The sequence below is a fragment of the Camellia sinensis genome, chromosome 2 (assembly GCF_055761805.1).
Source record: "Camellia sinensis isolate YWXY chromosome 2, ASM5576180v1, whole genome shotgun sequence".
Lineage (NCBI taxonomy): Eukaryota > Viridiplantae > Streptophyta > Magnoliopsida > Ericales > Theaceae > Camellia > Camellia sinensis.
This window is the reverse complement of record NC_138962.1, coordinates 76,843,756-76,870,216: the sequence shown is the minus strand read 5'-3', so window position 1 is coordinate 76,870,216 and position 26,461 is coordinate 76,843,756. Positions and strand designations below refer to the sequence as shown.

Here is a 26,461-nt window from a genome sequence, read left to right as displayed (position 1 = left end):
ACTGTTTCCCCTTCTGCGGCTTCCCTCACCCAACCAACTTCTTCATCACGAAGCATTATATTTTCTTCCAATTGTTGGCTCATGTATGGCTCGATTTGTGGATCAGTCGAACTCATATCAAATAAACCTCTCTGAGACATCTTCACCACGACTTGCCAGTCTGGTTGTAACGGGTCTGCAACATACCAAACGTGCTCTGCTTGGGACGCCAAGATGAAAGGTTCATTGGTAATTCGATCATCTCGGTACAACAAATGATTGAAGTTCACCAACGTGAAATTGAAGACATCTTCTTTCTTTCCGTGAATGTTGTCAATCCAATCACACTTAAACAACACATGTTTCTTCTCATTGGAATATCGAATCTCAACAATATCTGTCAATTGTCCATAATAGTACACAGACCCCACACGAGGATTCTTGTCTTTTCGACTAGCATAACTTATGGTATCTGTCTTCAAAGCTACACCACAATTTTGTGTGGCTCGACGATCATCCATGGCCTTTACTCGATACCGAAACCCATTCAGTATATACCCGTTGAACCTCCTTGCCAAGTTATGAGGACCATTTGCCAATAGAATAATCTCTTCAGAAAATATGACATCAGTAGTCCTTCGCAAAGTTTGGACCTATTTTACACGAAAATGTAAAATTTAAAATGTAGTTCGACTTAAGTAACTAGAATCTATAGAGTTAAATACATACATGTTCCTTGAACCAAATGTGAAAAGTTTCAAAATGTTCACGCCGAAGCTGATGATCGTCAACACGAGGCATTTTGAGCTTAAGTACTTCAAGGTGTTCGCTGTGTAGATTGAAATTTTAGCAATACAAAAAATTTTGTAGAAAATTCAATAAACCATAATAAAATATTGAGTGAGTGACTTAACCTACTTTATGAACGGTTGAACCGCGCTTGTATTGAATAAGATGTACCGATGAGCTTGTACCCAAGAAGTATTATCAAGATAAAAGCTTGTGTTTTCATCAATAGCATAACCCAAATTATCAGCACCACTATAGTTCCTCACGGGTCGACTAGATTTGGTTTCCACATCATTGAGATATTGTGCACAAAAATTCATGCATTCTTCCATAAGATATCCTTTAGCAATTGATCCTTCAGGATGAGCTCTATTACGCACGTATTGCTTCAAAGTAAGAAGATACCTCTCAATTGGATACATCCATCGAAACTGAATCGCTCCACCCAATAAGGCTTCATCAGCTAGATGTATAGGCAAGTGCTCCATTATATCAAAAAAACTCGGAGGAAATATTTTCTCTAAATGACAAAGTGTTATAGCGATACGATCTTGAATATATTGCAAATCCGTCGCACGATTCACTTTTGAACACAATTGTCTAAAGAAATTGCTCAATTCAATCAAGGGTTCAATTACATTCTTCGGTAACAATCTTCGAATAGCCAATGGAATAAGTTGTTGCATCAGAATATGACTATCGTGGCTCTTAAGACCCCCAATACTCCTATCATGTGAGCGCACACGACGTGATATATTGGATGAATACCCGTCGGGAACTCTTACTTCCTTCAACACTTTCAAGAACAAATCTTTCTCATCCTTGGTCATCGTGAATTGTGCTGCTGGTAAATAGGCTTTATTCGACCCTCTTAACTGCAAATGTAGGGGTTTTCTAGTATTCATATCTTGTAAATCACGCCGAGCATTAACACCATCCTTCGATTTTCCTGCAACCCCTAATATTGTCCACAACACATTGTCACAAACATTCTTCTCTATATGCATCACATCGAGGTTGTGTCTTATTAGATTGTGCTCCCAATATGGCAATTCATAAAAGATACTCTTTTTCTTCCAACTGTGGGTGCGATGTCCAGCTTTCTCCTTCTCTACCTGTCTCCTATGCCTCTCCTTAAGGTCATCCCTCTTGTATTGGGTTAAAATACCCTCAGATTCTAATTGTAGCAACATCTCAGTTCCAGACAACAATTTGGGTTTGAGTCGGACTTCCCGACTACCATCAAATGATACTTTATCCTTCCGAAATTTATGGCCAGTAGGTAAAAATCTGCGATGACCCAAGTATGATTGTTTCCTACTATGCTTCAACCAATACGATGTAGTTTCCCTATTGCAACAAGGACATGCATATTCGCCTTTAGTGCTCCATCCTGACAAGTTTGCGTATGCAGGAAAATCATTAATTGTCCACAGTAAAGCTGCATGCATTTGAAACATTTGATTTGTTGATGCATCAAATGTTGACACACCCTCATTCCATAGTTCTTTCAACTCCTCAATCAACGGTTGCATGTACACATCAATCTTGTCACCAGGTCCTTTTGGGTCGTCAATAAGCACGGCTAAAATTAGAAATGGTTGCTTCATGCACATCTATGGCGGCAAGTTGTATGGAACGAGCACAACAGGCCAAGTGCTATGAACTATGTTCATCGTTCTGAATGGGTTAAAACTATCAGATGCTAAGCCAAGCCTTACACTTCGGCAATCATTACTAAAGTCAATATTTCGACTGTCAAAATCTTTCCATGCAAGGGAGTCAGCAGGATGCCTGAAGACACCATCATCAGTTCGTTCCTCTGCATGCCATCTCATTAACTTGGCCGTCTTGGATGACATAAACAACCTCTGCAACCTTGGCTTTAAAGGAAAATACCTCATCTGTTTTGCAGCTATTCGTTTGTCACCTTTGTTAGGACCATTTGAACCACCATCACCATTTGATTTCCATCTACAACTGTTGCATATGACACATTTATCAAGATTGGCGTCCTTGTTTCGAAACAACATGCAACTGTTGGGACATGCATCCCACGTCTCATACGTGAAGCCCAAATCTGTTGTGACCTTTTGAGTTTATAATATGAGTCCGGGAGTTTCACACCCAACGGGAACGTCTCATTCAATAACTCAAGCAGCATGTTAACAGACTTGTCTGTCCACTGATTAAGCACCTTCAAATGTAAAAGTCGAATAATGAATGACAAAGATGTGAACTTCTGACAACCAGGATACAATTCACTTTGTGCATCTTGAAGAAGTTTGAAATACTTTGCAGTCTCTGCATTTGGACCGAGCTGGGGTTCAAATGCATGGGGATCAGGCCCCTGTGGTTCATCACCCTCGACACTTGTATCGGCATGTGGATTTCCCATAGCCCCTTGTATCATTCCAATCATATCATCCCCAATGTCTGAATTAGCTAATGTTTCATTCTCTCGATTACCATGCAGAGATACGTAAGATTCCCCATGATTAATCCAATGTTTGTATTTTTAAAAAAAAACCATTCAAAATCAGATGCTCCCGTACACCCTCTCGTACAAAATAGTATCGATTCTCACACTTCCTACACGGACAACTGATCATCGAACCTTCAACCCTATTGGTGTAGGTAAACACAAGGAATTCATCAATCCCATTAATGTATTCGCTCGACATCCTATTTGGAAAATCGATCCAACTCTTATCCATCATCTGTACACATCCACAAAAATATCTCATCAAAGTAACTCTAAATATAATACCTACGTATTCATGTACCATGATACCTATCCATCCAATTTCTCTCAAATAGGTAGGTAGTCTTATCCTAGTTAGTTATTTACCGATTTAATAGGATAACATAAAAAATGAAATACTTATACAACAACACGTGAGATCAATTAATTGAAGAAAAAAATGATACAATTTCATACTTTCTGAGTCATAACTTAAAAAATAAATAAATCATAACCAAACACCACATGAGGCACAACCAAAGATCTTATAAGTCTTAACTAAAATAATATCATAATTAACGAAGATAATTCATCATAACTAAAGAAAAAAAAATGACATAACTAATGATGCATATGATAAATAGATGTGTATGGTAGAATTCTCCAAATTATTAGTATTCCATAATACTATGCGGCATTATTTATAAACTTGATAGATGAGTTATACAAAAACACACTAATCAAGTATATTGTCTCAAAAATTATTTAATAAAGATGGATCATTATTCTGTATATTATAATTTTGAACATCACATACATAATCTTATGTAACAAAGTAGAATAAGAAAGCCCAGTCCAAGTTTCTTTTCTATCTATATATATGAAGGCCCAATTACTTTCCATACTACAAATTACTTCCACAAACACACCAGCAAAGATCAACCAAGTAACGTAAATACTTAAATGCCTCGCACGCTACATGCTGGGAACATTGTAAGATATGCTCTCCTTGAAAGAAAATGCAAAAACTACATATAATGAAATGATAGCAAAACTGCATTAGCTATGGTTATAAAGTTCACAGACTAGATAGATGTACAGTATAACCAAATTAAGCACAGAACCATTACCTGTCGATAGAGTGGTGACTGGAACTTAAAATCCACCAAAAAATAGAGGCTTCAAGTTCCTGGATCAAGTCCCGGCCTAAATTCCCAAAAGTTTATCAAATGATCAAAAAGACTACTTTTCGATACAGTTGTCTGGAAGAAAAACAGAACAAATGATAGGTACATCAATAACAGTATCAGCAAAATTAAACTCATGATTTATTTTATTATAAGACTTAAACTTTGAGTTTTTTTTTTTTTTTTTTTGTAATTTTTCATATTATTTTTTAATGGACACTTCTTATATTATAAGTAAAATACAAAGATAGAAACACTAATCAAAACAATTTTCAAAAATTCAAAAAGAAAGTGTTTATCACTGAAAATTGAGGTGCTTTCAGAATTTTCTTTCAATAACAATTTGTTAGATAAGTTTACCTTATTAGTTTCATTTTTCTATCTTTGATAACACAATAAATATTGACAAGGATAATAGATGTGCTAGCATATGTAAAATACTAAATAGGAGTACCTTTATAAGGTTGGAGCAGGAGATTTATTAAAAAGTTATTTGAAATCATATGAATAACATAAATTTAAACACAATTTGGAATTCATTTATTTTTTGAGTTTGATTTGAACTTGACTCACCAAACTTATAAGCATTATAAACAAATTAAACTACTTAAGTTCAATTCGATTAAAACTCATTTAAAATCAACTCGAAAGGTAAAAAAGCCAAATTCGAATACATTTTGAAACTTATTAAGTTTTTAAGCTGAACTTAGACAATCTACTACACGACTCAATTTATTATAACCCCACATGTTAATCCAACCGAGTACGAAACCATTGCCTGTTAATCTCACAACACAAAGCAGATGCTACAAGGCAATGTTGGGTATAATAGGCCTACTAAAGTAAAACTATTTCACCTCAAAAACTATGTATAGCACAACCCAAATGAAAGAACTAACATAAAAAATAATATATATAAAAGAAAGGCCCCATAGCCATTAAAAAAGTTTAACATCAGCATCATGCAAATTCAATACAGAAATTGCAGATTCTACCAAGAAATGTTAGCAGAGTCCCAACAACAACAGGTCATGTTTTCAGTTAAAAATGGAACTGGGGATCTGATTTGCTCCTCTATCAAGTGTGAAATTGGCAAAAACAGAGAACTGTTACACACGAATCATGAATGCTTAATAAACTTTCATGCTTCCTGTATATATATATAGATGATACAGATCTGTATATATATATATACAAAGAGAGAGAGAGAGAGAGCATACCTATCGTCCTCGCCGCAGCACCACCGCACCACCGTTCGCCGTTCGTAGGGATTTGGGGGAAAGAAACTGGTTTCAAACATTTAGGGATTTGGATCATGTTTTGATCGAGAGGCAAGATGAATAGGGAAGAGCGGGGGCAAAAAAAATTTCACTTTTTGCGACGGTAGGTTTTACACCGTCGCAAATGTCAAGTATTTTGTTCATAAAACGACGCCGTTTAAATTAGACTTTTTTGCGACGGACAATTGCCGTCGCAATATGTAAACTATTTGCGACAGCAAACGTATGCCGTCTCAAAACATTTTTTCGGCGATGGTAAAAACATCCGTCGCTAATACTGATGCATTTATTCCCGTCTCCACGCATTTTTTATTACCGACGGTGACAAACCCGTCGCTAAAGCCTTCATTTGCGACGGTGTAAGCTGCCGTCGCAAAAAACCATTTTTTGCGATGGGACAAGCGCCGTCGCTAATGCTTCTGTGTTTTTTATCCCCTTTTCTTGTAGTGAGAGGGCGATGTTAATTGGGATGATTGCATGAACCCATAATGTTAATGTGGTGGGTGTTAGAGGAACTCCGTGATGTGATAATATGAATGAAGTTGGGTTTAATGGTTGCTAATGTTGTGGCCGTTTTTATGATGTAGTTGTGTTATAATGTGGATTGATGTCTTAATTTGATTAAGGCGGTGTGGTGGTCATGTTGTTTTGTGATGTTCAAGTATTGTGTTTGTTGCTGATGTTGATGATGTTGATCAAGAACACCCAGATGGAATTTAAGTTCAAATCTAAATATGATGTTGATTATAGGATTTTTAGAGAACAATCAAGAACACCCAGATTGTAACTTGGGCTAAAACAAAATCTCATCAAAGAAAATCAAAAACAAAAATTGAATTTGAATGTGAATTTGAATTTGAATTTGAAATTGATAAAAATGATCAAAGTTCAGAACTTTTTATGCAAAATCCCTAACAAAAGTTGAATGAAAAAAATGTATATATGTGGGTTAGGACCGCAAAGAGAAACAGAACGGGAATTGGAAAGCCTAGCCACCGTATACAAAACCCTAATGTTGAAGAAAAATCAGTAACGTCAAGGCCAAAGTGAAGTTCCAAAACTCATGAAAACGGCTAAAACCCTAACATATATAGTGTTTAGGATATGTTAATGATGTTGCTGATGTTGCTGATGTTGATGATGTTGTTTTGTGATGTTCCAATACTGTGGCCATGTTGTTTTGTGATGTCCCAAAATATAACATTATAAACGAAACAACAAACTGGGAATGGTGAAACAACTTCCAAAAGAGTCCACGAAATCCCCTCCTACAAAATAGTGTTGTTACAACATCCCTTAAACACACACCATAACAAAATAAAAATGAAATCACAATATGGGCAAAAATGTAAAATCCATACACAATATATCAAAAATATATATCATACCAAAAATAAAAATGATTAAATAGTTTAAGAAAAAACACTCGGGACTAACTAAAGCAACATTTACCAAAATGGGATTTATGAGTAATGTTTCCTTTAGCTAATTGGGAACAAAAAACAAGAAGATTATACAAATGGGTTATAGAAAGAAAACCAAAAAAACAAAATCAAATTGCTGAAAATGTTTCTTATCATGATTCCAAGAAAAAGGTAGAGGGAGAGGACTAACTGAGAACATTTTCTTCTAGAATGAGCCCAAAAATGTCAAATATGGTCCGAATAAGTTTTCCTACTATAAGAGTAGGTATTGATCCTCAATAAAAGATTTAACAAATTATAATCCTTCTAAAGAAAATCCATAATAAAGCAATGAAAGCTAACAAAAGCATAAAGATAAAAAAGATAGTTGAAAACAGTTTTTGTAGATGCTCACTGACCCTAAATGACTAGAAATCTAAAAAGTAAGAATAGAAATAGAATTTTCACAAAATAATGTGGAAAAACTGAGTAAGTTTTAGGAAAAAGATATCAGAACCGGCGAATGTCAACCACATATTAACAAAACTATTTTAGATTGCTTATTGACTGTATGAATCTGCACAATGACCATCGAAGAGGATCATTATTGTCTAGCCAGAAAGGGGGAAAAAGGGAAAAAGAAAAAGAAAACCACAAAGAAAGTAAGAGGAGGATCAAGGTTCAAAATTATTTTTCCATATAAGGTGTTACATCTTAGTATGCCCTGCCACATCTTAATAAATAGTTTCAAAAGGCAAAAGAAAAAACAAGCAATGATCAAAATAGCACTCTAAATATGTCTTATTCTCATTGTCTGTTGGGCACCCTTACTGTAGTTTTCATTTGGTTTTGTCTCTTTTTTATTCTTTAACTGATAAATTTTCTATGGCCATGTTTGGTAGAACTGTGGAAAAGTGATTATAAATTATAGCTTAACAGATTATAACTTATAGCTGTAAGCATAAGATGATAACATGTTTGGTGTAGCTATGAGATTATAGATTTAAGCAGCAGAGTTGTATTTGGTAAATAAGCTGTAAAATAACTTTGTGCTGTGTAATTGTCATTTTTGCCCTTATGAACAGGAAAATTATAATTTTGTCATTTTCTTCTCTTTAAATTTTGAAAAAGTTATTTCATTAATGGAAGTTGATTAATTAGTACCTAATTTGGTACATTTTTACATTACCTCAAAAAAAAAATTTATTTTTTTATTTTAAATTTTTTTTTTTTTGTTAATATCATTTTTACACCTTTTTTATTTAACCTATTCTATATAATTGAATTTTTTATTGGCAAAAACAGAATAGTTTATTGATTATAATAACATTTATAAAAAAAAACATTACAATCACCATATTAAGAAAGAAAGAAAAACAAATATGATTAAGAGAGCAGCTATCAGAATTTTGTGATTGAGCTTGAGGAGATATAGATTCCAACACTAGAAGAATCCAATGCTTTGATTTGAGATGAGTAATGCTAGAAACAGAAAACGAAGTGAAGCAAGACTTTTTCATTTCTTTTATGTTTTACTTCCATAAATGGAAAGTAAAATATTTTGAATCAGTGTGCGACAACAACAAATCATACCAGAAGTAGAGTTGGAGATATCAGTCTTCCTTTTCTATTCACAAATCAAAACTACTACTACTACTACTTGTGAGCAGCACATTTAAACAACACAAATGGATATGATTTTGAACAATTAATAACAATGTAAGAACATTTAAAACTGAAATTTTAATAATGTATAAAGATTAAAGTTATACATACAGAGAGGCCAAGGTGATAAAAATGCATCATTGCGGACTTGAGTATATCCCAACTAGGTTGGCACATACCGAGCTAAGCCAATCATGTGCAATCACCAAGGCAGAGAAAACCCAAACATGGAGTTAACAGCTTAATTAGAAATTCAACTAAAAAAAATAAAAAAAAAATAAAAAAAACAGAATGTCTTGCTGTAATGTAACTCATCCAATTCATAGTTCCAAATCTAAATCTTTTACCTAGCTAGTGTCAAGCAAGAAAGGGTCTTCTTCTTGATCTTTCATCAGCTGTTCCATAAACTCTTTCGACCCAATTCCCAACCTTTCATCACATAATCCATTTTCTTCAGCAGAATTTTTGTCCAGTCTCTTCAACAAATCCGTGCACTCAATCACAGGGTCCTGAACATTTGAAGTCGAAGGAAGATCCAGAAAATTGATTAATAAAATTGATTAATTCATTCATATCAATGCTTAAATTGCTCTCCGCGGATTGAATATCATCTTCATATCTCACAGTAGGCAACAACGATTCGACTTCAAAACCACTTGTCATCAGCGTAAATCTTTCAATGGTGCTGGTAGTTGCTTGTTGCATTATTTGTTCGGAATTCAAGTAGCCGTATTCACCCAATTGGTCAATAAGAACTGGCTCGGCTTGAAAAACCTCGCCATCTCCTAATCTTGCCCTGTTTCGTCCTTGATCTTTCCACTTGATTTCGCATATGACTAAATCTTTGTACTGCACCAAAAAATAATTGACAGAAGCTAGTTAGAGGAAGTTCAATGACATATAAGGACCGAGAATTTTGAAAAAATAAAATAAACAATGGATAATCATCATACAAAACTTGAACAGACATGGTTAATGTTCTACCTCAGAAAGCAAAAGAAAATAATACAACAGACTTTTCAATAATCAAATGCGAATTAAGAGAAGAAATTTTAAATGCAAGACATTTAAATAATATATATAACTAAATGGAGTTGAAATATTGTATAACTCAATTACTAAATCAAATTTTTTCAATTGGGTTTTAAACAGAACAAATGAAATTTAGAAAATAAAACAAAACAAATCACACAAGAACACTAACATATATGGGGTTTGGCTATACTTTTTTTTTTTTTTTTTGCGAAAACAAAATGCTTTATTAACATGTGAAACAGAGTTACATCAATAAAAAGAAAAAATATTTCAAATTTCCTCATACCAAACCTGACTAATTCCAATTAAGTTAGTACAAGAAGCATCGCGAAATCATATTCAATTACCTCCAAATCAAACTAGAAAAATGAAGGCCAAGGTTGACTAAACCAAGACACACACACACACAAAAAAAAAAAAAAAAAAAAAAACAGCCCCACTCCGGATCCCGAACACAACCCAAAGAAAGCCACCGACCTTGCCACAAACTTGCTAGAAACAGGAAACCACCACAATTGCAAAGATTGTTAACAAGAATTTGATCTAATCTAATAACCCTAATCGTCCAAATAACTCATAATATATATATATATATATACTAATATCTAAATACATCAAGAACCGGATTAGACCTAATGGGTCATAATCACGAACCGGTAAAATTGTTAGATACGATACATCACAACCCACGCTTCTTTTCCTATAAGGTCAGATCACATGTATACAACTCTAAATAATAAACAAGAAAGACAACAACTATGTATTAGAAAAAATACATAAAATAAAATAAAGCAACATCAATAATAACATATTATAAAACAAGACTTGAATATTCATGCGTATATTATTCTAAGAATTCTTATAATAAATATGATTTATTTGGGCTTAACTAAATATGATTCAAATAAGGGAAATTTTTATTTTAACTCTCCTAAATACCCTGGATATGGATGATCCCAACACATGTGAGAATATGGGGGACCCTTCAAAGAGCAAACAATTTTGAAGGGAATGCCACTGCTAGAAATAGCAAACAAACAACATGAGACCCACAGAAAGTAGTTGCATGCTATCAAACACAATTGGGAGTGGGAGGCATGTTATCAAACACAATTAGAACAGTATTGACCCCCCTAAAGCGACACTATATGTGTTCATTTTCATATATACTAGTAGTCCGGCACACGCAATGCGTGTGCAAATTTGTTTGGAATTATAACGTGAAATTCACATTAAATTTTCTTTTATATATATATATATATATATATAAATTACATGTATCACTATGTGTAATGTAACATTTGATATTAAGATATTTGATAAATAAAATATATGTATGTTAAAATTTGTTCAATTTTTTTTGAAAAAAATATAATATTTACTAATCGTAACTAAAAAAAACCCTACAACAAAAATTCATATAAAATCTCAATTTGGTAAGATAAGACTGAAGATCTTACAAATCTTGCAGAAAATATATAAGATACTTGTAAAAATTAATTTACATACAATGTACATTGATTAAATTAGAATTTTACGTTGTTAAAATGAGCCACAATTGTACACATGCGTACTTTGACTAATAGAGTACAATAATAATTTTGGCTTTCTAATTGGCTTATTATATATAAAGGCACAAAATGTAAATATTATTAAAGTTTTTTATAAATGAAACTAAAAAATTTAAAAATTACATTTTGACATAGATTAACATAGTCCAAATCAAATGGAAAAAAAATCCAAAACTTTTTAAGTCTAAGTCTAAACAATTACACACATTTTATGCTTCAGAATTTTTTAAATATATATATATATATATATATAAATGAATACAAACTTACAATATAAGTTTTTTTCTTTTTTTTCTTTTTTCAGAAGGAATCTTTTTATTTTCTATGAAAAGTATAATTAACACATTTTATGCTTCACAGTTTTTTAAATATATATATAAAAGAATGAATATAAACTTACAATATAAGTTTTTTCAGAAGGAACTTGATATAACATGATGGATCTTTTTATTTTCTATGAAAAGTATAATTAACAGTAATACACCAAAAAATACAAATTGAAGACTCTCAAAACACTTACAATTATGTAAAATTTAAGAATACTGAAGAACACTATATTTTTTAAACACACATTCTTTACACTACATTTTTTTTACACAACATTCTTTTAATACACCCACAATTACACATGCGTATTTTTGGGGATTGAGACAAAATAAAACACAAAAACAAAAGCATCAAGGTTTAAAAGAGAACATTGAACATCAAATTCTAAAGTGTCGATAAGCATTTTGCTTACGGTCAAGAATAATGAAAACATAATAGAACATACAAAGAAGAATTCAATTACCAACTTTTTTCCTTAATGAGAACAGTCATTTGAAACCTTGTTTAAGTAATCAATTGGAGTACAGACAATATCAAAATAAAAAAAATAAAAAAATTATTTCAAACATTAAGACCAATCCAAACATGAAAAAGGGATAATTAAAAGGCCTAAGTTGTTGTTGTTGTTGTTGTTGTTTTTTTTTTTTTTTCTCTTTTTTCTCTTAGTAAGCAGGGATCAATCAAAGTTGCTGGAAATAACTTATATAATTGGTGCGTATTTTTAGAAGTTTATTAGCTAAGTGTTGTTAGTTTGCAATGGTTCCAGCATTTCATCAAAAACCTGGTGGCCAAAAGCATAGATAGAGAGGTCCACATGCTAAAAGAAAAAGTTCCTTAAAAAGAATGACAGTAATGTTAAAAATGTTCTTCCAGTGAGTCTATGCAATAAAGGACTTCGTTTGATACAGGAAAAAAAAAAAAAAAAAGATTTGCTTGCTCATGCAAAAACCCCCAATTTCAGTGTTTTTAATTCGTGAATCCAGAAAAATATGTCTGGAAAACTCTGTTTTTGATTTATGGGTTTGTTTATTTTTGCTTCTTTGATCTTTGTTAACCAATATATATATATATATATATATGTATGTATGTATGTATATCAAAATTGATAATAAGAGGGAGATTTAAAAATGTATAGTTGATCTGGTTTAAGTTCTAGCTTGCTAAAATCTCTCTTTTTTCCTTCCCTATCACCTTTAATCATCTATACTATTATACACACACAATTCACTCACTCAGGTTATCCAAATCATCCAAAAAAAGCAATTCAATTTAAATTCAGAGTTATACCATCACGATAATCATCATCTAAATCCTCAACATAATAGGAGTCATCGTCTTCTACAACTGTGGGCCTATGATCCTCCTGCAAACAAAAAACGCAATTTTGTTTTACAAAAACAGGAAAAGCAAAATCAAAACATAGACAAATAGGGGAAATGGAAGAACCTTGGAAGAAGATTTGTGCTTTTTGCTATGGCGACCCTTTTCACCTGTAATTAGAGAGTGAATCAATTAATTCATATCACAGGGAAAGGATGAAGTACCGTGTCCCATGGAGATCTCTGTGGAAGATAGGTCTGTATCGTTGTTTCGTTTGGGGTCTTCTCTGTGTGGGAGTTATGTAGATACAGAGGGGATTTCGGTGTATATTGTAATTGCAATGAGGAGACGTGGAGAGTGGGAAGTGGGAAAGTGAAATTGATTGTTTTGTTTTACCATTTTATCTCTAATTAAAATTGATGTAACTGTAAAAAGTTAAGGTTATTTTAGGAAAAATTAAGAAAAGTTTTTAAAGAGTGGCTTCATGACACCATAAAAGCTGTTGGCTTTTAATAATAGTATAGATGTTTGTGTATATATGTGTGTTCATTTTCATTTGGAGTGAAGTATATTTGCCACATTAGAAATTTGCCGATTGAAATTCATTCTTTGACCAAAAAATTGTAACAAAGTGAAGATTACAGTTCCAACAAAGTGAAGATTGAGATTCAGTATTTGTTACAAACTGAGTTTTTAACAAATGGGTATTGGTAGGATTCCCACAATTATTATAGTTCCAATAAAGTGAAGATTCAGTCACAGAATCCAGCAAACATTCTACACCAAATTTTAATGAAAATTGGTAACTCAAATTTTTTTTTTCTTCTCAAGTTCATTTTTTTAAGTGTGCCCACATCAAGCAACATTTGAATATGGGCTGTATCTTTCCAATGTACCTAAAAAAAAAAGGACTATGGACTGTACAATTCATTTATCTTTGAATGGAAGTTGCAAAAATGGTAACTCAAATCATTTATCATTGATTTGTAATTGTTTTTTAAAAGATTCTACTAATGTAATATGTTTCCTATAATTAACCAGTAATCACTTTTTTCATTCTTTTCATTTTTCTTTGATTAATGTATGATATTACAATCAAAACTAGCCATTGAAGCAACAAAAAAGGACCAAAAACAGTTTTAAAAACATGAACCTAAAAACAGTATTAAAAAAAAAAAAATCTTTTTAAATCTGTTAAGGCCCCCCACCCACTTCTCTTCATCAACCCATAAATCCTAAGCCTACATGAACCAGAAACCAAAATCGATGAGAGAGAGAGAGCAACCAGAAACCACAAACAAACACAAATCTTAATGGATTTGAACACAGAGCAATGAAAAACCAAGAAAATCCTAAATCGATGTGTATATCTAATATATGTATATCTATATATAACAAAACATAGGGTTTAGGGTTTCAAATCTTACTTTTTGGTGGAGATCAACGGAAGATAGGGACGATCACCGGCGATTTCGATGTGTGGAGTAGTCAGCAGCGAGAGGAGAGCGCCGTTTGAGATGAGAGGAGAAGAGAAGAGTTAGGTATGAGACGAAGAAGTATGGTTATATAGTGGCATTTTCGTTATTCCTTAAGTTTTGGAGGGGCATTTAAGTAATTTTATCCCTCAAAAAACAGCTGCCCGCTGGGAGCTTCTATATACACACACCCTTTCCTCTCTATACAAATCTTTCTTAATACACACACTAAAAAAATAAATCCTAATATATTTGACTCACTACACACACCTATCATTCCACATATACCCTCAAATGTAAATCATACACACACACCCCCTCTCACACACACACACCCGTGAGACCCCTTTCACACACACACCCATCTGAGAACCCCTCTCACACACACACCCATCTCTCACACTCTCCACCGTTCCTCCCCAAAAGCTTCATCCATCCATTTGTGTCATTGAAGTTTTGGCATTGAAGGGCATTGAAGAGAATTGAAATTTTCACATTTTAGGTTAGTTTACATAGATTATAATCTTCTCATTCCTATTTTATTTGTAATGTAGGGTTAATTTTTACCATTTTCAAAATTTTCAGTCCACTGTTATTGCCGTGTTTCATTCGGCACTGGTTTTTCGAAATTTTTGTTTTTGTTCGGCAGTAGAGTTCTGAAATTTCTGCTTCCATTCGGCACTATAGTTCCGAAAATATTGACTTGGTTCGGCTTTCAAGTGCCGAAAATAAATTTTTTTTTCGGTTTTCAACTTCCGAATATGAGCTATAATTTCGGACAACAAGTTCCGAATAGAACAGGTATTTTCGGACAACAACTTCCGAACAGAATAGGTGTTTTCGGACAACAACTTCCGAACAGAAAATAAATTTTTTTTTTCCCTTCTAACACTTAATTAAAACACTTAATTATAACACTCACTACACACACTCTCATTAATTTTACACACACTCTCATTATAATTTAAAACACTTATTATTTACACACACACTCTCATTAATTTTGCACACACACTCATTACACACACTTATATTTTAAAACACTCTCATTAATTTTACACACACAGACCGTTATTATTTACACACACACTTAGTATTTTTTGCAGATAATATGGATTCTGAATATCAACAACGTGTCCCACCTACTGCTTCAAATAGACGACGTCGTGAATTAGATGTAGACCATCAACGGGGACGAGGGCGTGGGAGAGGACGAGGTCAAGGTCGTGGTCGAGGTCATGATCCAGTTTCGGTAGAATATGATATTCCCAGTGCCAGCCAAAGTGGGGGCCGAAGCCAAAGACGAGTTGAAGGTTATGATATGCCTGACATTGGTGTAGAGGATACCTCTTCACCTGATTCTCCTCCTGTCCAGGAAGAGTACCTTACTCATGCTTTTCCAGGTGGACCGAATGATCCGTCAATACTGCGGAGTTTCAATAGTCATGTGGCTGCAGCTATTTGGCACGGGGAGGTAAACATTCCTCAGTAAAATTGAAATTCATTTGTATATGAGTTTTTTTTTTTTTTGTGTTGTATGGTAGTTTGTAATGAGATATCATTTGTGTTGTAGGAACGAGGGCCCTTAAAGTGTCATAATCACTCTTCCAAGATCCTTGCATGGCCATGGTGGTTAGTAGAGAACAACACCAGATTCAAAGCCATTATTGAGCAGTCTGGACTGTCACAGTTAGCTCGTTGCACTTATCGGTTCGTGAACAAGCTTCTAGTCTCATGTTTTGTTGAGAGATGGCAACCTGAGACGAACACATTTCACATGACAGTTGGTGAGATGACCTTGACCCTGGATGATGTTGGCACTATTCTTGGCCTTCCCATTGTAGGCAAATCAGTCAGCATACCAGATGTGACAGATCATCATGGAGTTACATTACTCGTTTATGGCTTGGGGATTACTGAACGTGCAGCATATGAAGAGGTTTCTTCTGCTGGTGGCAATTCAGTCAGGCTTGAATGGTTGCGAAGTCAGTTTGCTGGTGTCACAGATTCAGACCCCGAGGAGGCTATACAGTGCGCTGCAAGACGTTATTTATTGTTTCTGTTGGGATGTACACTCTTCAGTGACAAGAGTGGCGGCAGGGTTCCCGTTGTTTACCTCGGCTTGTTGATGGATTTGGGATCCATACATACTTATGCCTGGGGTGCTGCTGCATTAGCATTTTTATATCGACAGTTGGGGTTTGCTAGCCGGTCTGGGGTTAAGCAGATGGGTGGTTATATGACTCTTTTGGAGGCGTGGATTTATGAGCACTTCCGAGCATTCCGACCTCATCAGAACATGTGCTACACTGAAGACATGTCACATGTGTACCATTGGGCATCTAGGAGAGAGGCGGGTTCCTCCATTGACCATTTGAAATCTTTTCGAGCCGAGCTTGACAGTTTAGTAGCTACTGATGTAAGTTTACTCATCCTGCGATAATTTTAAGACTTCCATTTATCTTACCCTTTATGTACTTTAATGCAATAACACTTTTACGTTTACAGGTTATTTCGGATCCATACCACAGCTGCAGAGACCGGCATCCATGTAACCCGGTTACGTTCTACCATGGATGCTTAAAGTGCTTAGACGTTGTCGAACCGTATCATCCAGATAGAGTTTTGAGGCAGTTTGGCAGGGTTCAAACCATCCCAGATGCACCGCTAGCTCCTAGTCGTGGTGCACGAGGCAACATATCTGCACGATATACCGTCATGTACAGATACTTGGATAGGATGTGGGAGGCTTGGGATAACCACGTGTTGTCTGCGCAACGGAGGAGCACACCAGTTCATCAGCCTTGGCAATGTGTACCGGGTTACATGGATTGGTATAAGAATATCACGCACCTATATGTCGAGCACACTGATGAACCGCGTGTCCATGACCATCAGGATTTCAGCGAACATGCGGATGTAATCTATTATCCTCTCTGATGCATATGTAACTTACTTCTTTTTTTTTTTTTGATATGTTCCCTAAAATGTGATATTCTTTTCAAATGCAGCGTATTGCACATGCACTGCAGATTTCACATCCTATTATTGACGCTGGTTATGAGGAGGGGATTCGCCATCCTTATCGACTTTACCAGGCTATCGAGAGTATGACACATGTTCTTGAAGGTCAGCACATTGACGAAGCTGGACCTAGTTCTGCTGGACCTACTTCTGCTGGAGGTCGCTTTCCATCTTCGACGTTGACATACAGTCGTAGGCCTCGGCGTAGGCGTACAGCTGATTCGTGACATGTTATGTTGTTACATGTTATTTTGTTAGTTGATGAATATTGTTTTGTGTTTTTTGTAAGATGACATTGTTGTAATGGTAACAGTGGTTAATATTTTCTTATTAGAATGGAATGGCAACAATGGTATTGTAATGACATTATAATGACCTTTTATTATTAGAATGAAATGGTAACAATGGTCGTTGATTTTGTAAATGATATTTTCTTATTACAATGGAATGGTAACCATGGTCGATAACATTCAATCCACATTGCAAAACATAACACATCAACATAAAAAACACATTCATTAATTTCTTCCATAATTGTAACATTGTCAAATGCATACATGTGTCATGCGACATCAACAACATCAAAAGTCTCTCGAGTAGCTACATTATCATGAATAATGTCCTTGAAATGTTGAATGCGACGCACATATGCATCATCCCAGTCCACAGCGCAAGGGTGACGATATTTCTCCAATTAGTGGCAATAGGAGGAACTGGATGGCCTGGCTGCAACAAAACCTGCACCAAATATCAATTGACTTAGTGGTCATACCTCATAACTTCTTGTACATGCATAAACGCAATTGATAAGTTTCTGTTATACCTGCACGAAATGATTTCCGTTGACAAACCCAATGGCAATCTCACGTCTATCAAGTTGAGGTACTGGCACGGTTCTAAGAGGTAAAAAGGTGAGACATTGCTGTAAAGACATGTGGTATAACACAAGATTGTAGCACGATGCAACAAGATGGCCCATGTCTGGCATAGTCATCCAATGTGAGTATCCAGGACTGTCTTCAAAGTATGACAATATGCTTGTCAATTCTTCAAACCTTTCATAGGACCCATAAAGTGTAATGTATTCCTCTTTGTGTGTGTGCAGCTCACCCAATAGGTCACGCCTAACCTGAGCCCAATCATCTTCTGTATGACCAATTGAAGCAGCTATAGCCCTGAAACCACAATTCCCATATGCAGCTACATCCTTGACAAACTTAATATATGGTTTTAACCCAGTAGGGAAAGCATCAACATATGCACCAGGTTTCACTGCTCTAGTAATGTATGCCTTCTCTTTCGGGTTCACCTTCTCCTTTCTCTTAACAGGTCGCTTCGTCTTGGTTTGCAGAGTAGAAGCTAATGTAGTGATTTGCGTATCCCTAGGTGAGAAGGAATCATGTCCAGATTGCACTAACTCAAATGCACACGGGTCACGACGGGTAGAAACATTGATCTTCTTATGATCCCGAGGACGTGTTTTGGGCTTCACCTCCGGCTCAACAAGAAAAGTGCTTTCCGGATATACAATCTCTTTCAACTTCTTCAAAAGCTCCAATCGCATGGTTCTATCACTTTCATTAAACTTGTTGACAAACAACTCTACTTCTGCATGACAAGTCACCTATGTTTCCTCTTCTTTCTTGCATATGGAGATATGAAGTTGCCTCCACTGTGACTGTATGGTAGAAAGTGGTATAGGACGATCTTGTCTGATGTAGTCAGCAATCTCATGGGCGCAAGGTAAACCATGAGTGTGGCGAAGGACGCATCCACAAGCTTCAACATCAATACCAATGGAATTGGCTCTCTTACTCTCGACAAGCAAATACTCCAATGCAGAGATAGACACATTCCCCCGTAGCTCCCTGAATTGAGAAGGTTTAAATTGATGTTGCACAACAGTTAGACTTTTCTCAAATGAAGCCTTGATATCAGTGTGTTGCAACTCAAGCAGACTGTGTATTTTCTCAAATGATGCCTGAAATGAGACTTGACATGAACCCAATTGTCTTTTAAGTTTTGCATGTGCACTCTCAGCCCTGTTCAATTCAATGTAAGTCAAGTTAAAATCAAGTACATGGCAGTTATTAATAACATATTCAACAAAAGTAATGTTACCGGTTCGTTGTAACATTGCCACAATGCATACACGTGTCTGTCCATGCCGCCACAAATTTGTCCTTGTAAGGAACCAACCAAGTATCCATGACATATTTGACTGCATCAGGATAACTACTGAATTCCTTAAGTAATGATTTAAGACGCTCCTCGTATTGAATTTCAGAAGATGAATACACTACAGAGTTCCACTCATGGTTGAACTTCTCCCATTTTTGCTGTGTCTCAAACATTTTCTTGCATTTGGTCAACACATTCTTACTGATATGCCAACGACATAATAAATGTCTAGCACTCGGGAATATCTTCTGTATGGCATTCATCAAGGCTAGCTCTCTGTCAGTAACAATAACTGTTGGCACAACAAACCCATCCATGACATCACGTAATGTGGCTAACACCCACGCATAGTTATCGACCCTCTCATACTGTAAGTATGCAAAAGCTACAGAGAATGTCATTTCAGTTAATGTCACTCCCACAATTTCAAGAAGAGGAAGCCGATATCTATTGGTTTTATATGTGCAATCCATAATTAATATACGTGGGAAAGACCGAAATAAGTCCAAACTGGTAGGATGTGCCCAAAACAAGTTAGTCACAGTCATCGTGGACTCTTCAGACCGGTGGCGCTCAATGTAATTATACTTGGCCAATTCACCCAATAAGTGTTGCATCTGTGATCTTCCAGCTCTCTGTACCACCCTGTTTCGATGGCGTACATTGTAAATGGTTTTAAGTGTGCTTACATTGAGGGCATCTCGCTGTTTCAAGGTTACTAGGATTTCTTTTGGCCGAACCATGCTCTTTGACATATCCATTAACAATGCTTTCTCATCCTTTGATAGCCTCCCCGCATATGAATGTCCCTCGAGGTGCTCCGCAGGTGGATGATTATGCAATCCGCATACTACAGTCAATGTCCATTCATCATATGTGGTAAACCTGTGAGCCCTCATATCAAAAGGACAACCACACTTCTTCGTACCGGTTATTCTTGATGTATTGTTGCCATCATGTTTTAACTTCTTTGTTGCTCTATATTGGCCACTCCTCTCACAAGCAAGATACATCCTGGGTCTTTTTTTCCCTCCACCATAGTCTGATGTTTTGATTACAATGACCAAACCATTTCTCTTTCCAACTTCACGTACCCAGTTGAGCAATTCATCCTTACTTTTGAATACCTACAAAGTTAAATAAATATTATCAAACATTTACATTTGGTGAGCAATTCAAAACATAATCGTTATAATTTCGTAGAATGAACCTGTTCAGTTGTGAAATGAGTGGTGTAATCTAACACAAAATTCGCGCAAACCTGACTTCCTTGAGTTGACACATATTCCTGCATGTTTTGTATAACATTACAAATTTTTAATGGCATTATAAAGATTAATTTGCAATTTGAAACTGTAAATTTGGTATGCAGTTTGCAAATTTGGAATATAAAATGGAAAAAAAAAATTTACTTCATTCGGAAGTAGTTGTCCGAATTTTTTTTCAAATTTCGGAAGTTGAATGTTGTATAAGTTAACATTTTTCGGACAACAACTTCCGAATTTATATATCTTTTTCGGACAACAACTTCCGAAATTTATCACTTTATTCGGACATCAACTTCCGAAAATACATAATTATTTCGGTAGTACATTTCCGAACAAAATAACAAAATTTGGCTCTGGTTATCCGAACGACGCTACGAAAAAAAAAATTAAACTCACATTTCCTTCGCTCTGCTTCACATGAATACTTATTTGCTGATTTTCAGAAGACAAATCCTCCATCACAAATAAGTAATGAAGAATGAGGAAGGAAGAATGAGGAAGACAGCTTGTGGAAGGAGTGTGGAGCTTGTGCAAGGAGTGTACACTAATGACTAATGAAGAATGGAGTAACTTTGGAGCTCTGGTATGGACTAACGTGTGTGTGTGTGGATCATTTGGCAAAATGAGGAAGCAGAGGCATTGCAACGTCTGTGTGTGTATTGAGAGGATGTGTTTATTTGAATTGTGTGAGATGTCTATAATGGTAATTTTATTTAGGGATAAAATTGTAATAAAAATAAAATTCATTAAGTGTGTGCAAAGAGTGGAATTGGTGTGTGCAAATAGAGGCTCCCCTGCCCGCTTAAGCTCTAAAATTAAGCACCCAAGAACAACTTTTACATTTAAGCCAAAAATGGCTTAAATTAAGCCATAATCTATGCCTTATAAATTTTACCAAACACACCAATATAACTTAACTTAAGCCAAAAGTTGGTTTAAGTTGAAAAAAGGTTTTACCAAACACCCCATGGGTTGATAACTCTCCAACTTTATGTTTTTAGCTAGTGTTGAAGATGATCGGGCGATCTCTTTGGGTCAACCTAGTTAGCATGGGCTTTGATGCTTTCGTATTCATGTAGGCTTGGAAGTTGTAATTTCTTTCATACATCAATAAAATTTTCCCCTTTTCTAATAAATAAATATAATAAAAAAAAAAGGAAAAAGAAGATAAATTACAAATGCACCCCACGAGGCTTGCTTAAAATACAAATTGTTTCGTGTGGTTCTGGAAATTACATCCCATCCTTTGACATTTCGAATTTCATAACAATTGACCCATTTTGTTTATAAATTATCAAATTGATTAACAGTTTTTAATGATATCAAAAATTTATTTCAATTAATAATTCAAGTAATTTTATTATTGAATAAGAGAACAGTTAGAAATTTTATTTTTTTAATTAATTCTGTTAATTAAAAAAATTTAATAAGGGAGTATTTGTAATTTTTTAAATCACAAAAAATAATCCTTATTTTAAGTAAACCTTAGGGGTCATAATTGTTATTCTCACTCATGACCATTACAACAACAATCAAATTGAACCAATATTCCTAGAAAAATCATCTTTACTTTGAAATTATGCGAACAAAAATAAATTTAGCTTTGTGGAAATGAAGTTATGATACAAACATTTTGTTAGTAACATAAAAGATTCCACTGATAATTGCAACTTTAAAACTCTATGTTCCAATATAGTATAGCAACAGACACTAATACAATGGAAATTTTTTTTCTGTTCCCTCAAATTCAAGCACAATACTTGATTTAGGGAGGACTCCATTTCAAAATATTCACTAACTTTGTGCTGCCAAGTTCAAGACTGTAGAAATTTAATGTATAAAGAGAAACCTACCACTACCACCTAAACTGTCCCGACATTGATTCTGGTTAGCTCCTACAACAGTCTGACACCACCATACGGTGTCTTCACCAACGGTCTGACACGACCATACAATGTCTCATATCCTCTTTTATTTTATGTATTAGTCTATTTTCTTATTTTGTTACTCTTTCCAAACTCAAGTTGATTTGTGTCTCTCCTCCTTGAGTTTGCGGGGGGCTGTTAAAACCTACCACTACCACCTACTACCACCTACTCCACCTACTACACACCTATACCACTACCACCTACTACCACCTACTCCACTTACTACACACCTACCTACTCTACTCTTCTATATATAGGCATCATTGTAAACATATTTATATATATAGAAGAGTAGAGTAGGTAGGTGTGTAGTAGGTGGAGTAGGTGGTAGTAGGTGGTAGTGATATAGGTGTGTAGTAGGTGGAGTAGGTGGTAGTAGGTGGTAGTAGGTGGTAGTGGTAGGTTTTAACAGCCCCCCGCAAACTCAAGGAGGAGAGACACAAATCAACTTGAGTTTGGAAAGAGTAACAAAATAAGAAAATAGACTAATACATAAAATAAAAGAGGATATAAGACACTGTATGGTCGTGTCAGACTGTTGGTGAAGACACTGTATGGTGGTGTCAGACCGTTGTAGGAGCTAACCGGAATCAATGTCGGGACAGTTTATGAGGTCATGTCGGACCATTGGAAAAGCTAACCGGAATCAATGTCGGGACAGTTTATGGGGTCATGCCGGACCGTTGTAAAAGTCGCACCCTCAAAAGATGTGCCCAATCTTTCAAAAGGTGTGCCATCAAAAGGTGTGCCCAATCCATAAAAAGGTGTGCCGAACATTATGGCGATGCGCGTGACTACCTTGGCTTGCGCGCCCATGTTGTCGTCTAGCGCCGAGCGGCGCACGATGCGCGTGTCAGCCTTGGCTATTTAACCAAGACGGAGGCTGAGGCTGAGGCTGAGGCTAAGACAAAAACCTGCTAAAAACCTCTGAAAAACTCTTCGTGTGCTGAGAGAGATACTCTGTAACACTCGGTTGCCCAGAAAATGGCCTCGTCTTCCCGTGGTCTGCTCACGCTCTTTCCAGACCTGAACGAGTCCACAAGAGAGATAACTGGTGCGGTTGCCCTGGAACCTCAACCAAGCGCCTCTGGTTTTGCTCCGTTGAACTTTCCGATGCGGTCTGTGGCGTAAAGAATGGCAGTGCAATCGGATGTTGAGGCAAATCAGTATACATTGAAGTCATGTGTGGAGACCATGACGGCGGTCACAAACTTGTCGCACCGGCTTCAGAGTAGGACAAATGAGGTGCAGCAGTTAAACGCCCAACTGGCTCTGCTCCAGCGCATGTATAAGGATGCGTGAGCAGAGATAAGTGTGCTAAAGGCGGAAAATAAGGAGCTGAAGCGGAAGGCCACCGTTATGTTCCGATTTGGAGGTCCGCCATATGCTGTAGTGGAGGAGCAGGGGGGAGGCAACTTGCTTGGTGGTCTAGGAAGCACGGAGGCTGGGCAGTCACGGGACACCCAAGAGAAAAGCAAGAAGAAGAAACCGGCAGCAGAGTAGAGAAGGGAAAGAAAAATCCCGCCTGTGGGTGTGGTTGTTTGGGTTTTGGTTGTTTGTTCGTTTTTTTTGTTTTTTTTTTGTTTTTTTTTTGTTTTTTGTTTTTTTTTTTGTGATCGGGGTTGATCCCCAGCATGAAGAAATGACAAGTTTGTGGAATGTTGTTGGTGTTATTTTGTGTTGTTGTTTTGTTTAATAATAAAAATAAAATAAAATAAAATAAATAGATAAAAACAAAAAAATATTTTTGGATGGGTTATTTGAGAAAGAGATATTATTGTAGAGTGGGTATTTGAAAGAGATTAAAAGTGGTTTGGAGAAAATAAATAAAAAATAATGAATTTGGAAATCAAACGGAGGAAAGAGAGGGGACAAGCCCATGTGATAAAGTGGAGAGAGAGAGAGAGTGTTGAGTTTGGAAAGAAAGAGATAAAAAAAAATGGAGCATCTCTGCTGTGCTACCCCATCATCAGTCTCACACAACAAAGGAGGAGAGAGAAAGAAAGAACCCAAACCCACACAACCTTTCCCTTCTCTCTCATAGGGAAGGCCTCATCAGAAAACAAGTCTTCAACCCCTGGCTAACGTGCGCCTTCTTCTCTAAGAAATTGGAAGCTCCAAGTCTCTCTAGATGGGAAAGGGGTCGAAGACTGGAGGGTGCAAGTCTGCGTCGCACAGTATCTTCAAAGATAGGGCGAAGAATCGTGTGGATGATCTCCAAGGCATGTTCACGGATCTCCAATCGGCGAGAAAGGAGAGTCGTTTGATCGATGTGGCTATGCTTGAAGAGCAAGTTCATCAGATGCTTCGCGAATGGAAAGCTGAACTCAACGAACCCTCCCCAGCCTCTTCTTTGCAGGGTGGGAGTCTGGGTTCTTTTTCAGCTGACATTCAAAGACTGATGCAACTATGTGAGGAACAAGTATGATTTCACAGTGCAGACCAGTGGCGAAGATGTGACGTTGAAGACGAAGGTGGTTACGGCGGTGGTGACGGGGACGTTGGTGGATGAAGAGCCGTTGGTGGTGTATAAGATTGACAAGGTGTTGGAACCCAGTGAGTTGTTTAAGGCGGCGGCGGCGCCAGCTCCGAAGGAGACGGCGCAAGCGGCGGCGCCAGGGCCGGATGCTCCAGCGGACACAGCGGCGGACCAAACCGCCAGTGATAGTGGGCGTGGGAGTGAAGGTATGTGTAGAAAATTCTAACGGACTAGGTTGAGGTCCGACGGGCGGCTAAGGTGAGGTTGCCGTCCGCCGGGGAAGCGAAAATACTAGGTTCTAAACCTGCTCTGATACCATGTAGAAATTTAATGTATAAAGAGAAATGATTGTATTATTGATTATATTAAATATGTTTACAATGATGCCTATATATAGAAGAGTAGAGTAGGTAGGTGTGTAGTAGGTGGAGTAGGTGGTAGTGGTATAGGTGTGTAGTAGGTGGAATAAGTGGTAGTAAATGGTAGTGGTAGGTTTTGACAAAGACCAAACAAAAAAACATTAACATTAACATTAACATATATTACTAATCACAGAAAATAGAGACCTAGTTTCAGGAGTACATGTACAGAGAAAAAGAAAGGAATGGAAGCTCAATACCTTTATGCAAGTTAGTGCAGAAATGGCGAAATAAATCTGAAGCTCCAAGAGTGAGCTGGAAAATAAGCAAAAACATAGTCAATTTTAGGAAAACAAGCAATGGATTCATGTTCTGATATCATATATACAGATCTAATATCGCATATATATACAGATTTGAGTTCCTATATGAATACCTAAAACTTATAGGTCTCAATTACAAAAATTGCAATCAATTCAATGTTTAACTTCGTATACACACAAAATCATCAAAACTTTCTAGAGCAGAGTTAAAGAGGGAGAGCTCAATCAAGAGAGAGGCTAAGTTCGTTTATCGATACTAAGAGGATGAGTTTGATCGGAGAGAATTCGATCGCTAGGGTATGAAAGCTAGAGAAAGAGTGAGGGAAAGAGACAAACGGTGAATGTCATGCCCATTGCTATTTGCGTTTTGTACATATAATGGTGTTAAGCAATTTAATTTCAAA

The 26,461-nt window shown here is 36.1% G+C and overlaps 4 protein-coding genes and 1 long non-coding RNA gene across 5 annotated transcripts; 1 reads left to right on the top strand and 4 right to left on the bottom strand.

Annotated features, from left to right (window-relative positions):
• Positions 1-8,830: 8,830 nt before the first annotated feature.
• LOC114306689 (uncharacterized) lies at positions 8,831-14,588 on the bottom strand. Its single transcript, XR_014361158.1, has 2 exons — positions 14,448-14,588; positions 8,831-9,616 (listed from the first exon to the last, which is right to left on the bottom strand). It is a non-coding gene; the product is annotated as an uncharacterized LOC114306689 (long non-coding RNA).
• Positions 12,782-13,347, bottom strand: LOC114267260 (general transcription and DNA repair factor IIH helicase/translocase subunit XPB1-like). The gene is made up of 4 exons (XM_082913549.1): positions 13,245-13,347; positions 13,147-13,190; positions 12,988-13,063; positions 12,782-12,891 (listed from the first exon to the last, which is right to left on the bottom strand). The coding sequence occupies exons 1-4, from the start codon at positions 13,252-13,254 to the stop codon at positions 12,797-12,799; spliced, it is 225 nt and encodes a 74-aa protein (XP_082769675.1). The 5' UTR covers positions 13,255-13,347; the 3' UTR covers positions 12,782-12,796.
• Positions 14,589-16,952: 2,364 nt separating the features above from the next.
• On the top strand, positions 16,953-17,943 carry LOC114309857 (uncharacterized). Its single transcript, XM_082913548.1, has 2 exons — positions 16,953-17,414; positions 17,507-17,943. The coding sequence occupies exons 1-2, from the start codon at positions 16,968-16,970 to the stop codon at positions 17,744-17,746; spliced, it is 687 nt and encodes a 228-aa protein (XP_082769674.1). The 5' UTR covers positions 16,953-16,967; the 3' UTR covers positions 17,747-17,943.
• A 176-nt stretch (positions 17,944-18,119) lies between these two features.
• LOC145814486 (uncharacterized) lies at positions 18,120-19,083 on the bottom strand. The gene is made up of 2 exons (XM_082911319.1): positions 18,343-19,083; positions 18,120-18,257 (listed from the first exon to the last, which is right to left on the bottom strand). The coding sequence occupies exons 1-2, from the start codon at positions 19,081-19,083 to the stop codon at positions 18,120-18,122; spliced, it is 879 nt and encodes a 292-aa protein (XP_082767445.1).
• On the bottom strand, positions 18,900-20,091 carry LOC145819600 (PKS-NRPS hybrid synthetase cheA-like). The gene is made up of 2 exons (XM_082913547.1): positions 19,641-20,091; positions 18,900-19,561 (listed from the first exon to the last, which is right to left on the bottom strand). The coding sequence occupies exons 1-2, from the start codon at positions 20,015-20,017 to the stop codon at positions 19,144-19,146; spliced, it is 795 nt and encodes a 264-aa protein (XP_082769673.1). The 5' UTR covers positions 20,018-20,091; the 3' UTR covers positions 18,900-19,143.
• Between the last annotated feature and the right edge of the window lie 6,370 nt (positions 20,092-26,461).

Coding starts and splice junctions, on each gene's coding strand:
- LOC114267260 (XM_082913549.1), bottom strand. Junction 13,064..13,146: donor AGCACAAATCTTCTTCCAAG/GTTCTTCCATTT, acceptor TTTTGTTTGCAG/GAGGATCATAGGCCCACAGT. Junction 12,892..12,987: donor AGATGATGATTATCGTGATG/GTATAACTCTGA, acceptor AGATGATTAAAG/GTGATAGGGAAGGAAAAAAG.
- LOC114309857 (XM_082913548.1), top strand. CDS start 16,968: ATGTACTTTAATGCAATAACACTTTTACGTTTACAGGTTATTTCGGAT. Junction 17,415..17,506: donor ATTTCAGCGAACATGCGGAT/GTAATCTATTAT, acceptor TTTCAAATGCAG/CGTATTGCACATGCACTGCA.
- LOC145814486 (XM_082911319.1), bottom strand. CDS start 19,083: ATGCGATTGGAGCTTTTGAAGAAGTTGAAAGAGATTGTATATCCGGAA. Junction 18,258..18,342: donor ACGGAAATCATTTCGTGCAG/GTATAACAGAAA, acceptor TATTTGGTGCAG/GTTTTGTTGCAGCCAGGCCA.
- LOC145819600 (XM_082913547.1), bottom strand. CDS start 20,017: ATGGATGGGTTTGTTGTGCCAACAGTTATTGTTACTGACAGAGAGCTA. Junction 19,562..19,640: donor GGCAATGTTACAACGAACCG/GTAACATTACTT, acceptor TGAATTGAACAG/GGCTGAGAGTGCACATGCAA.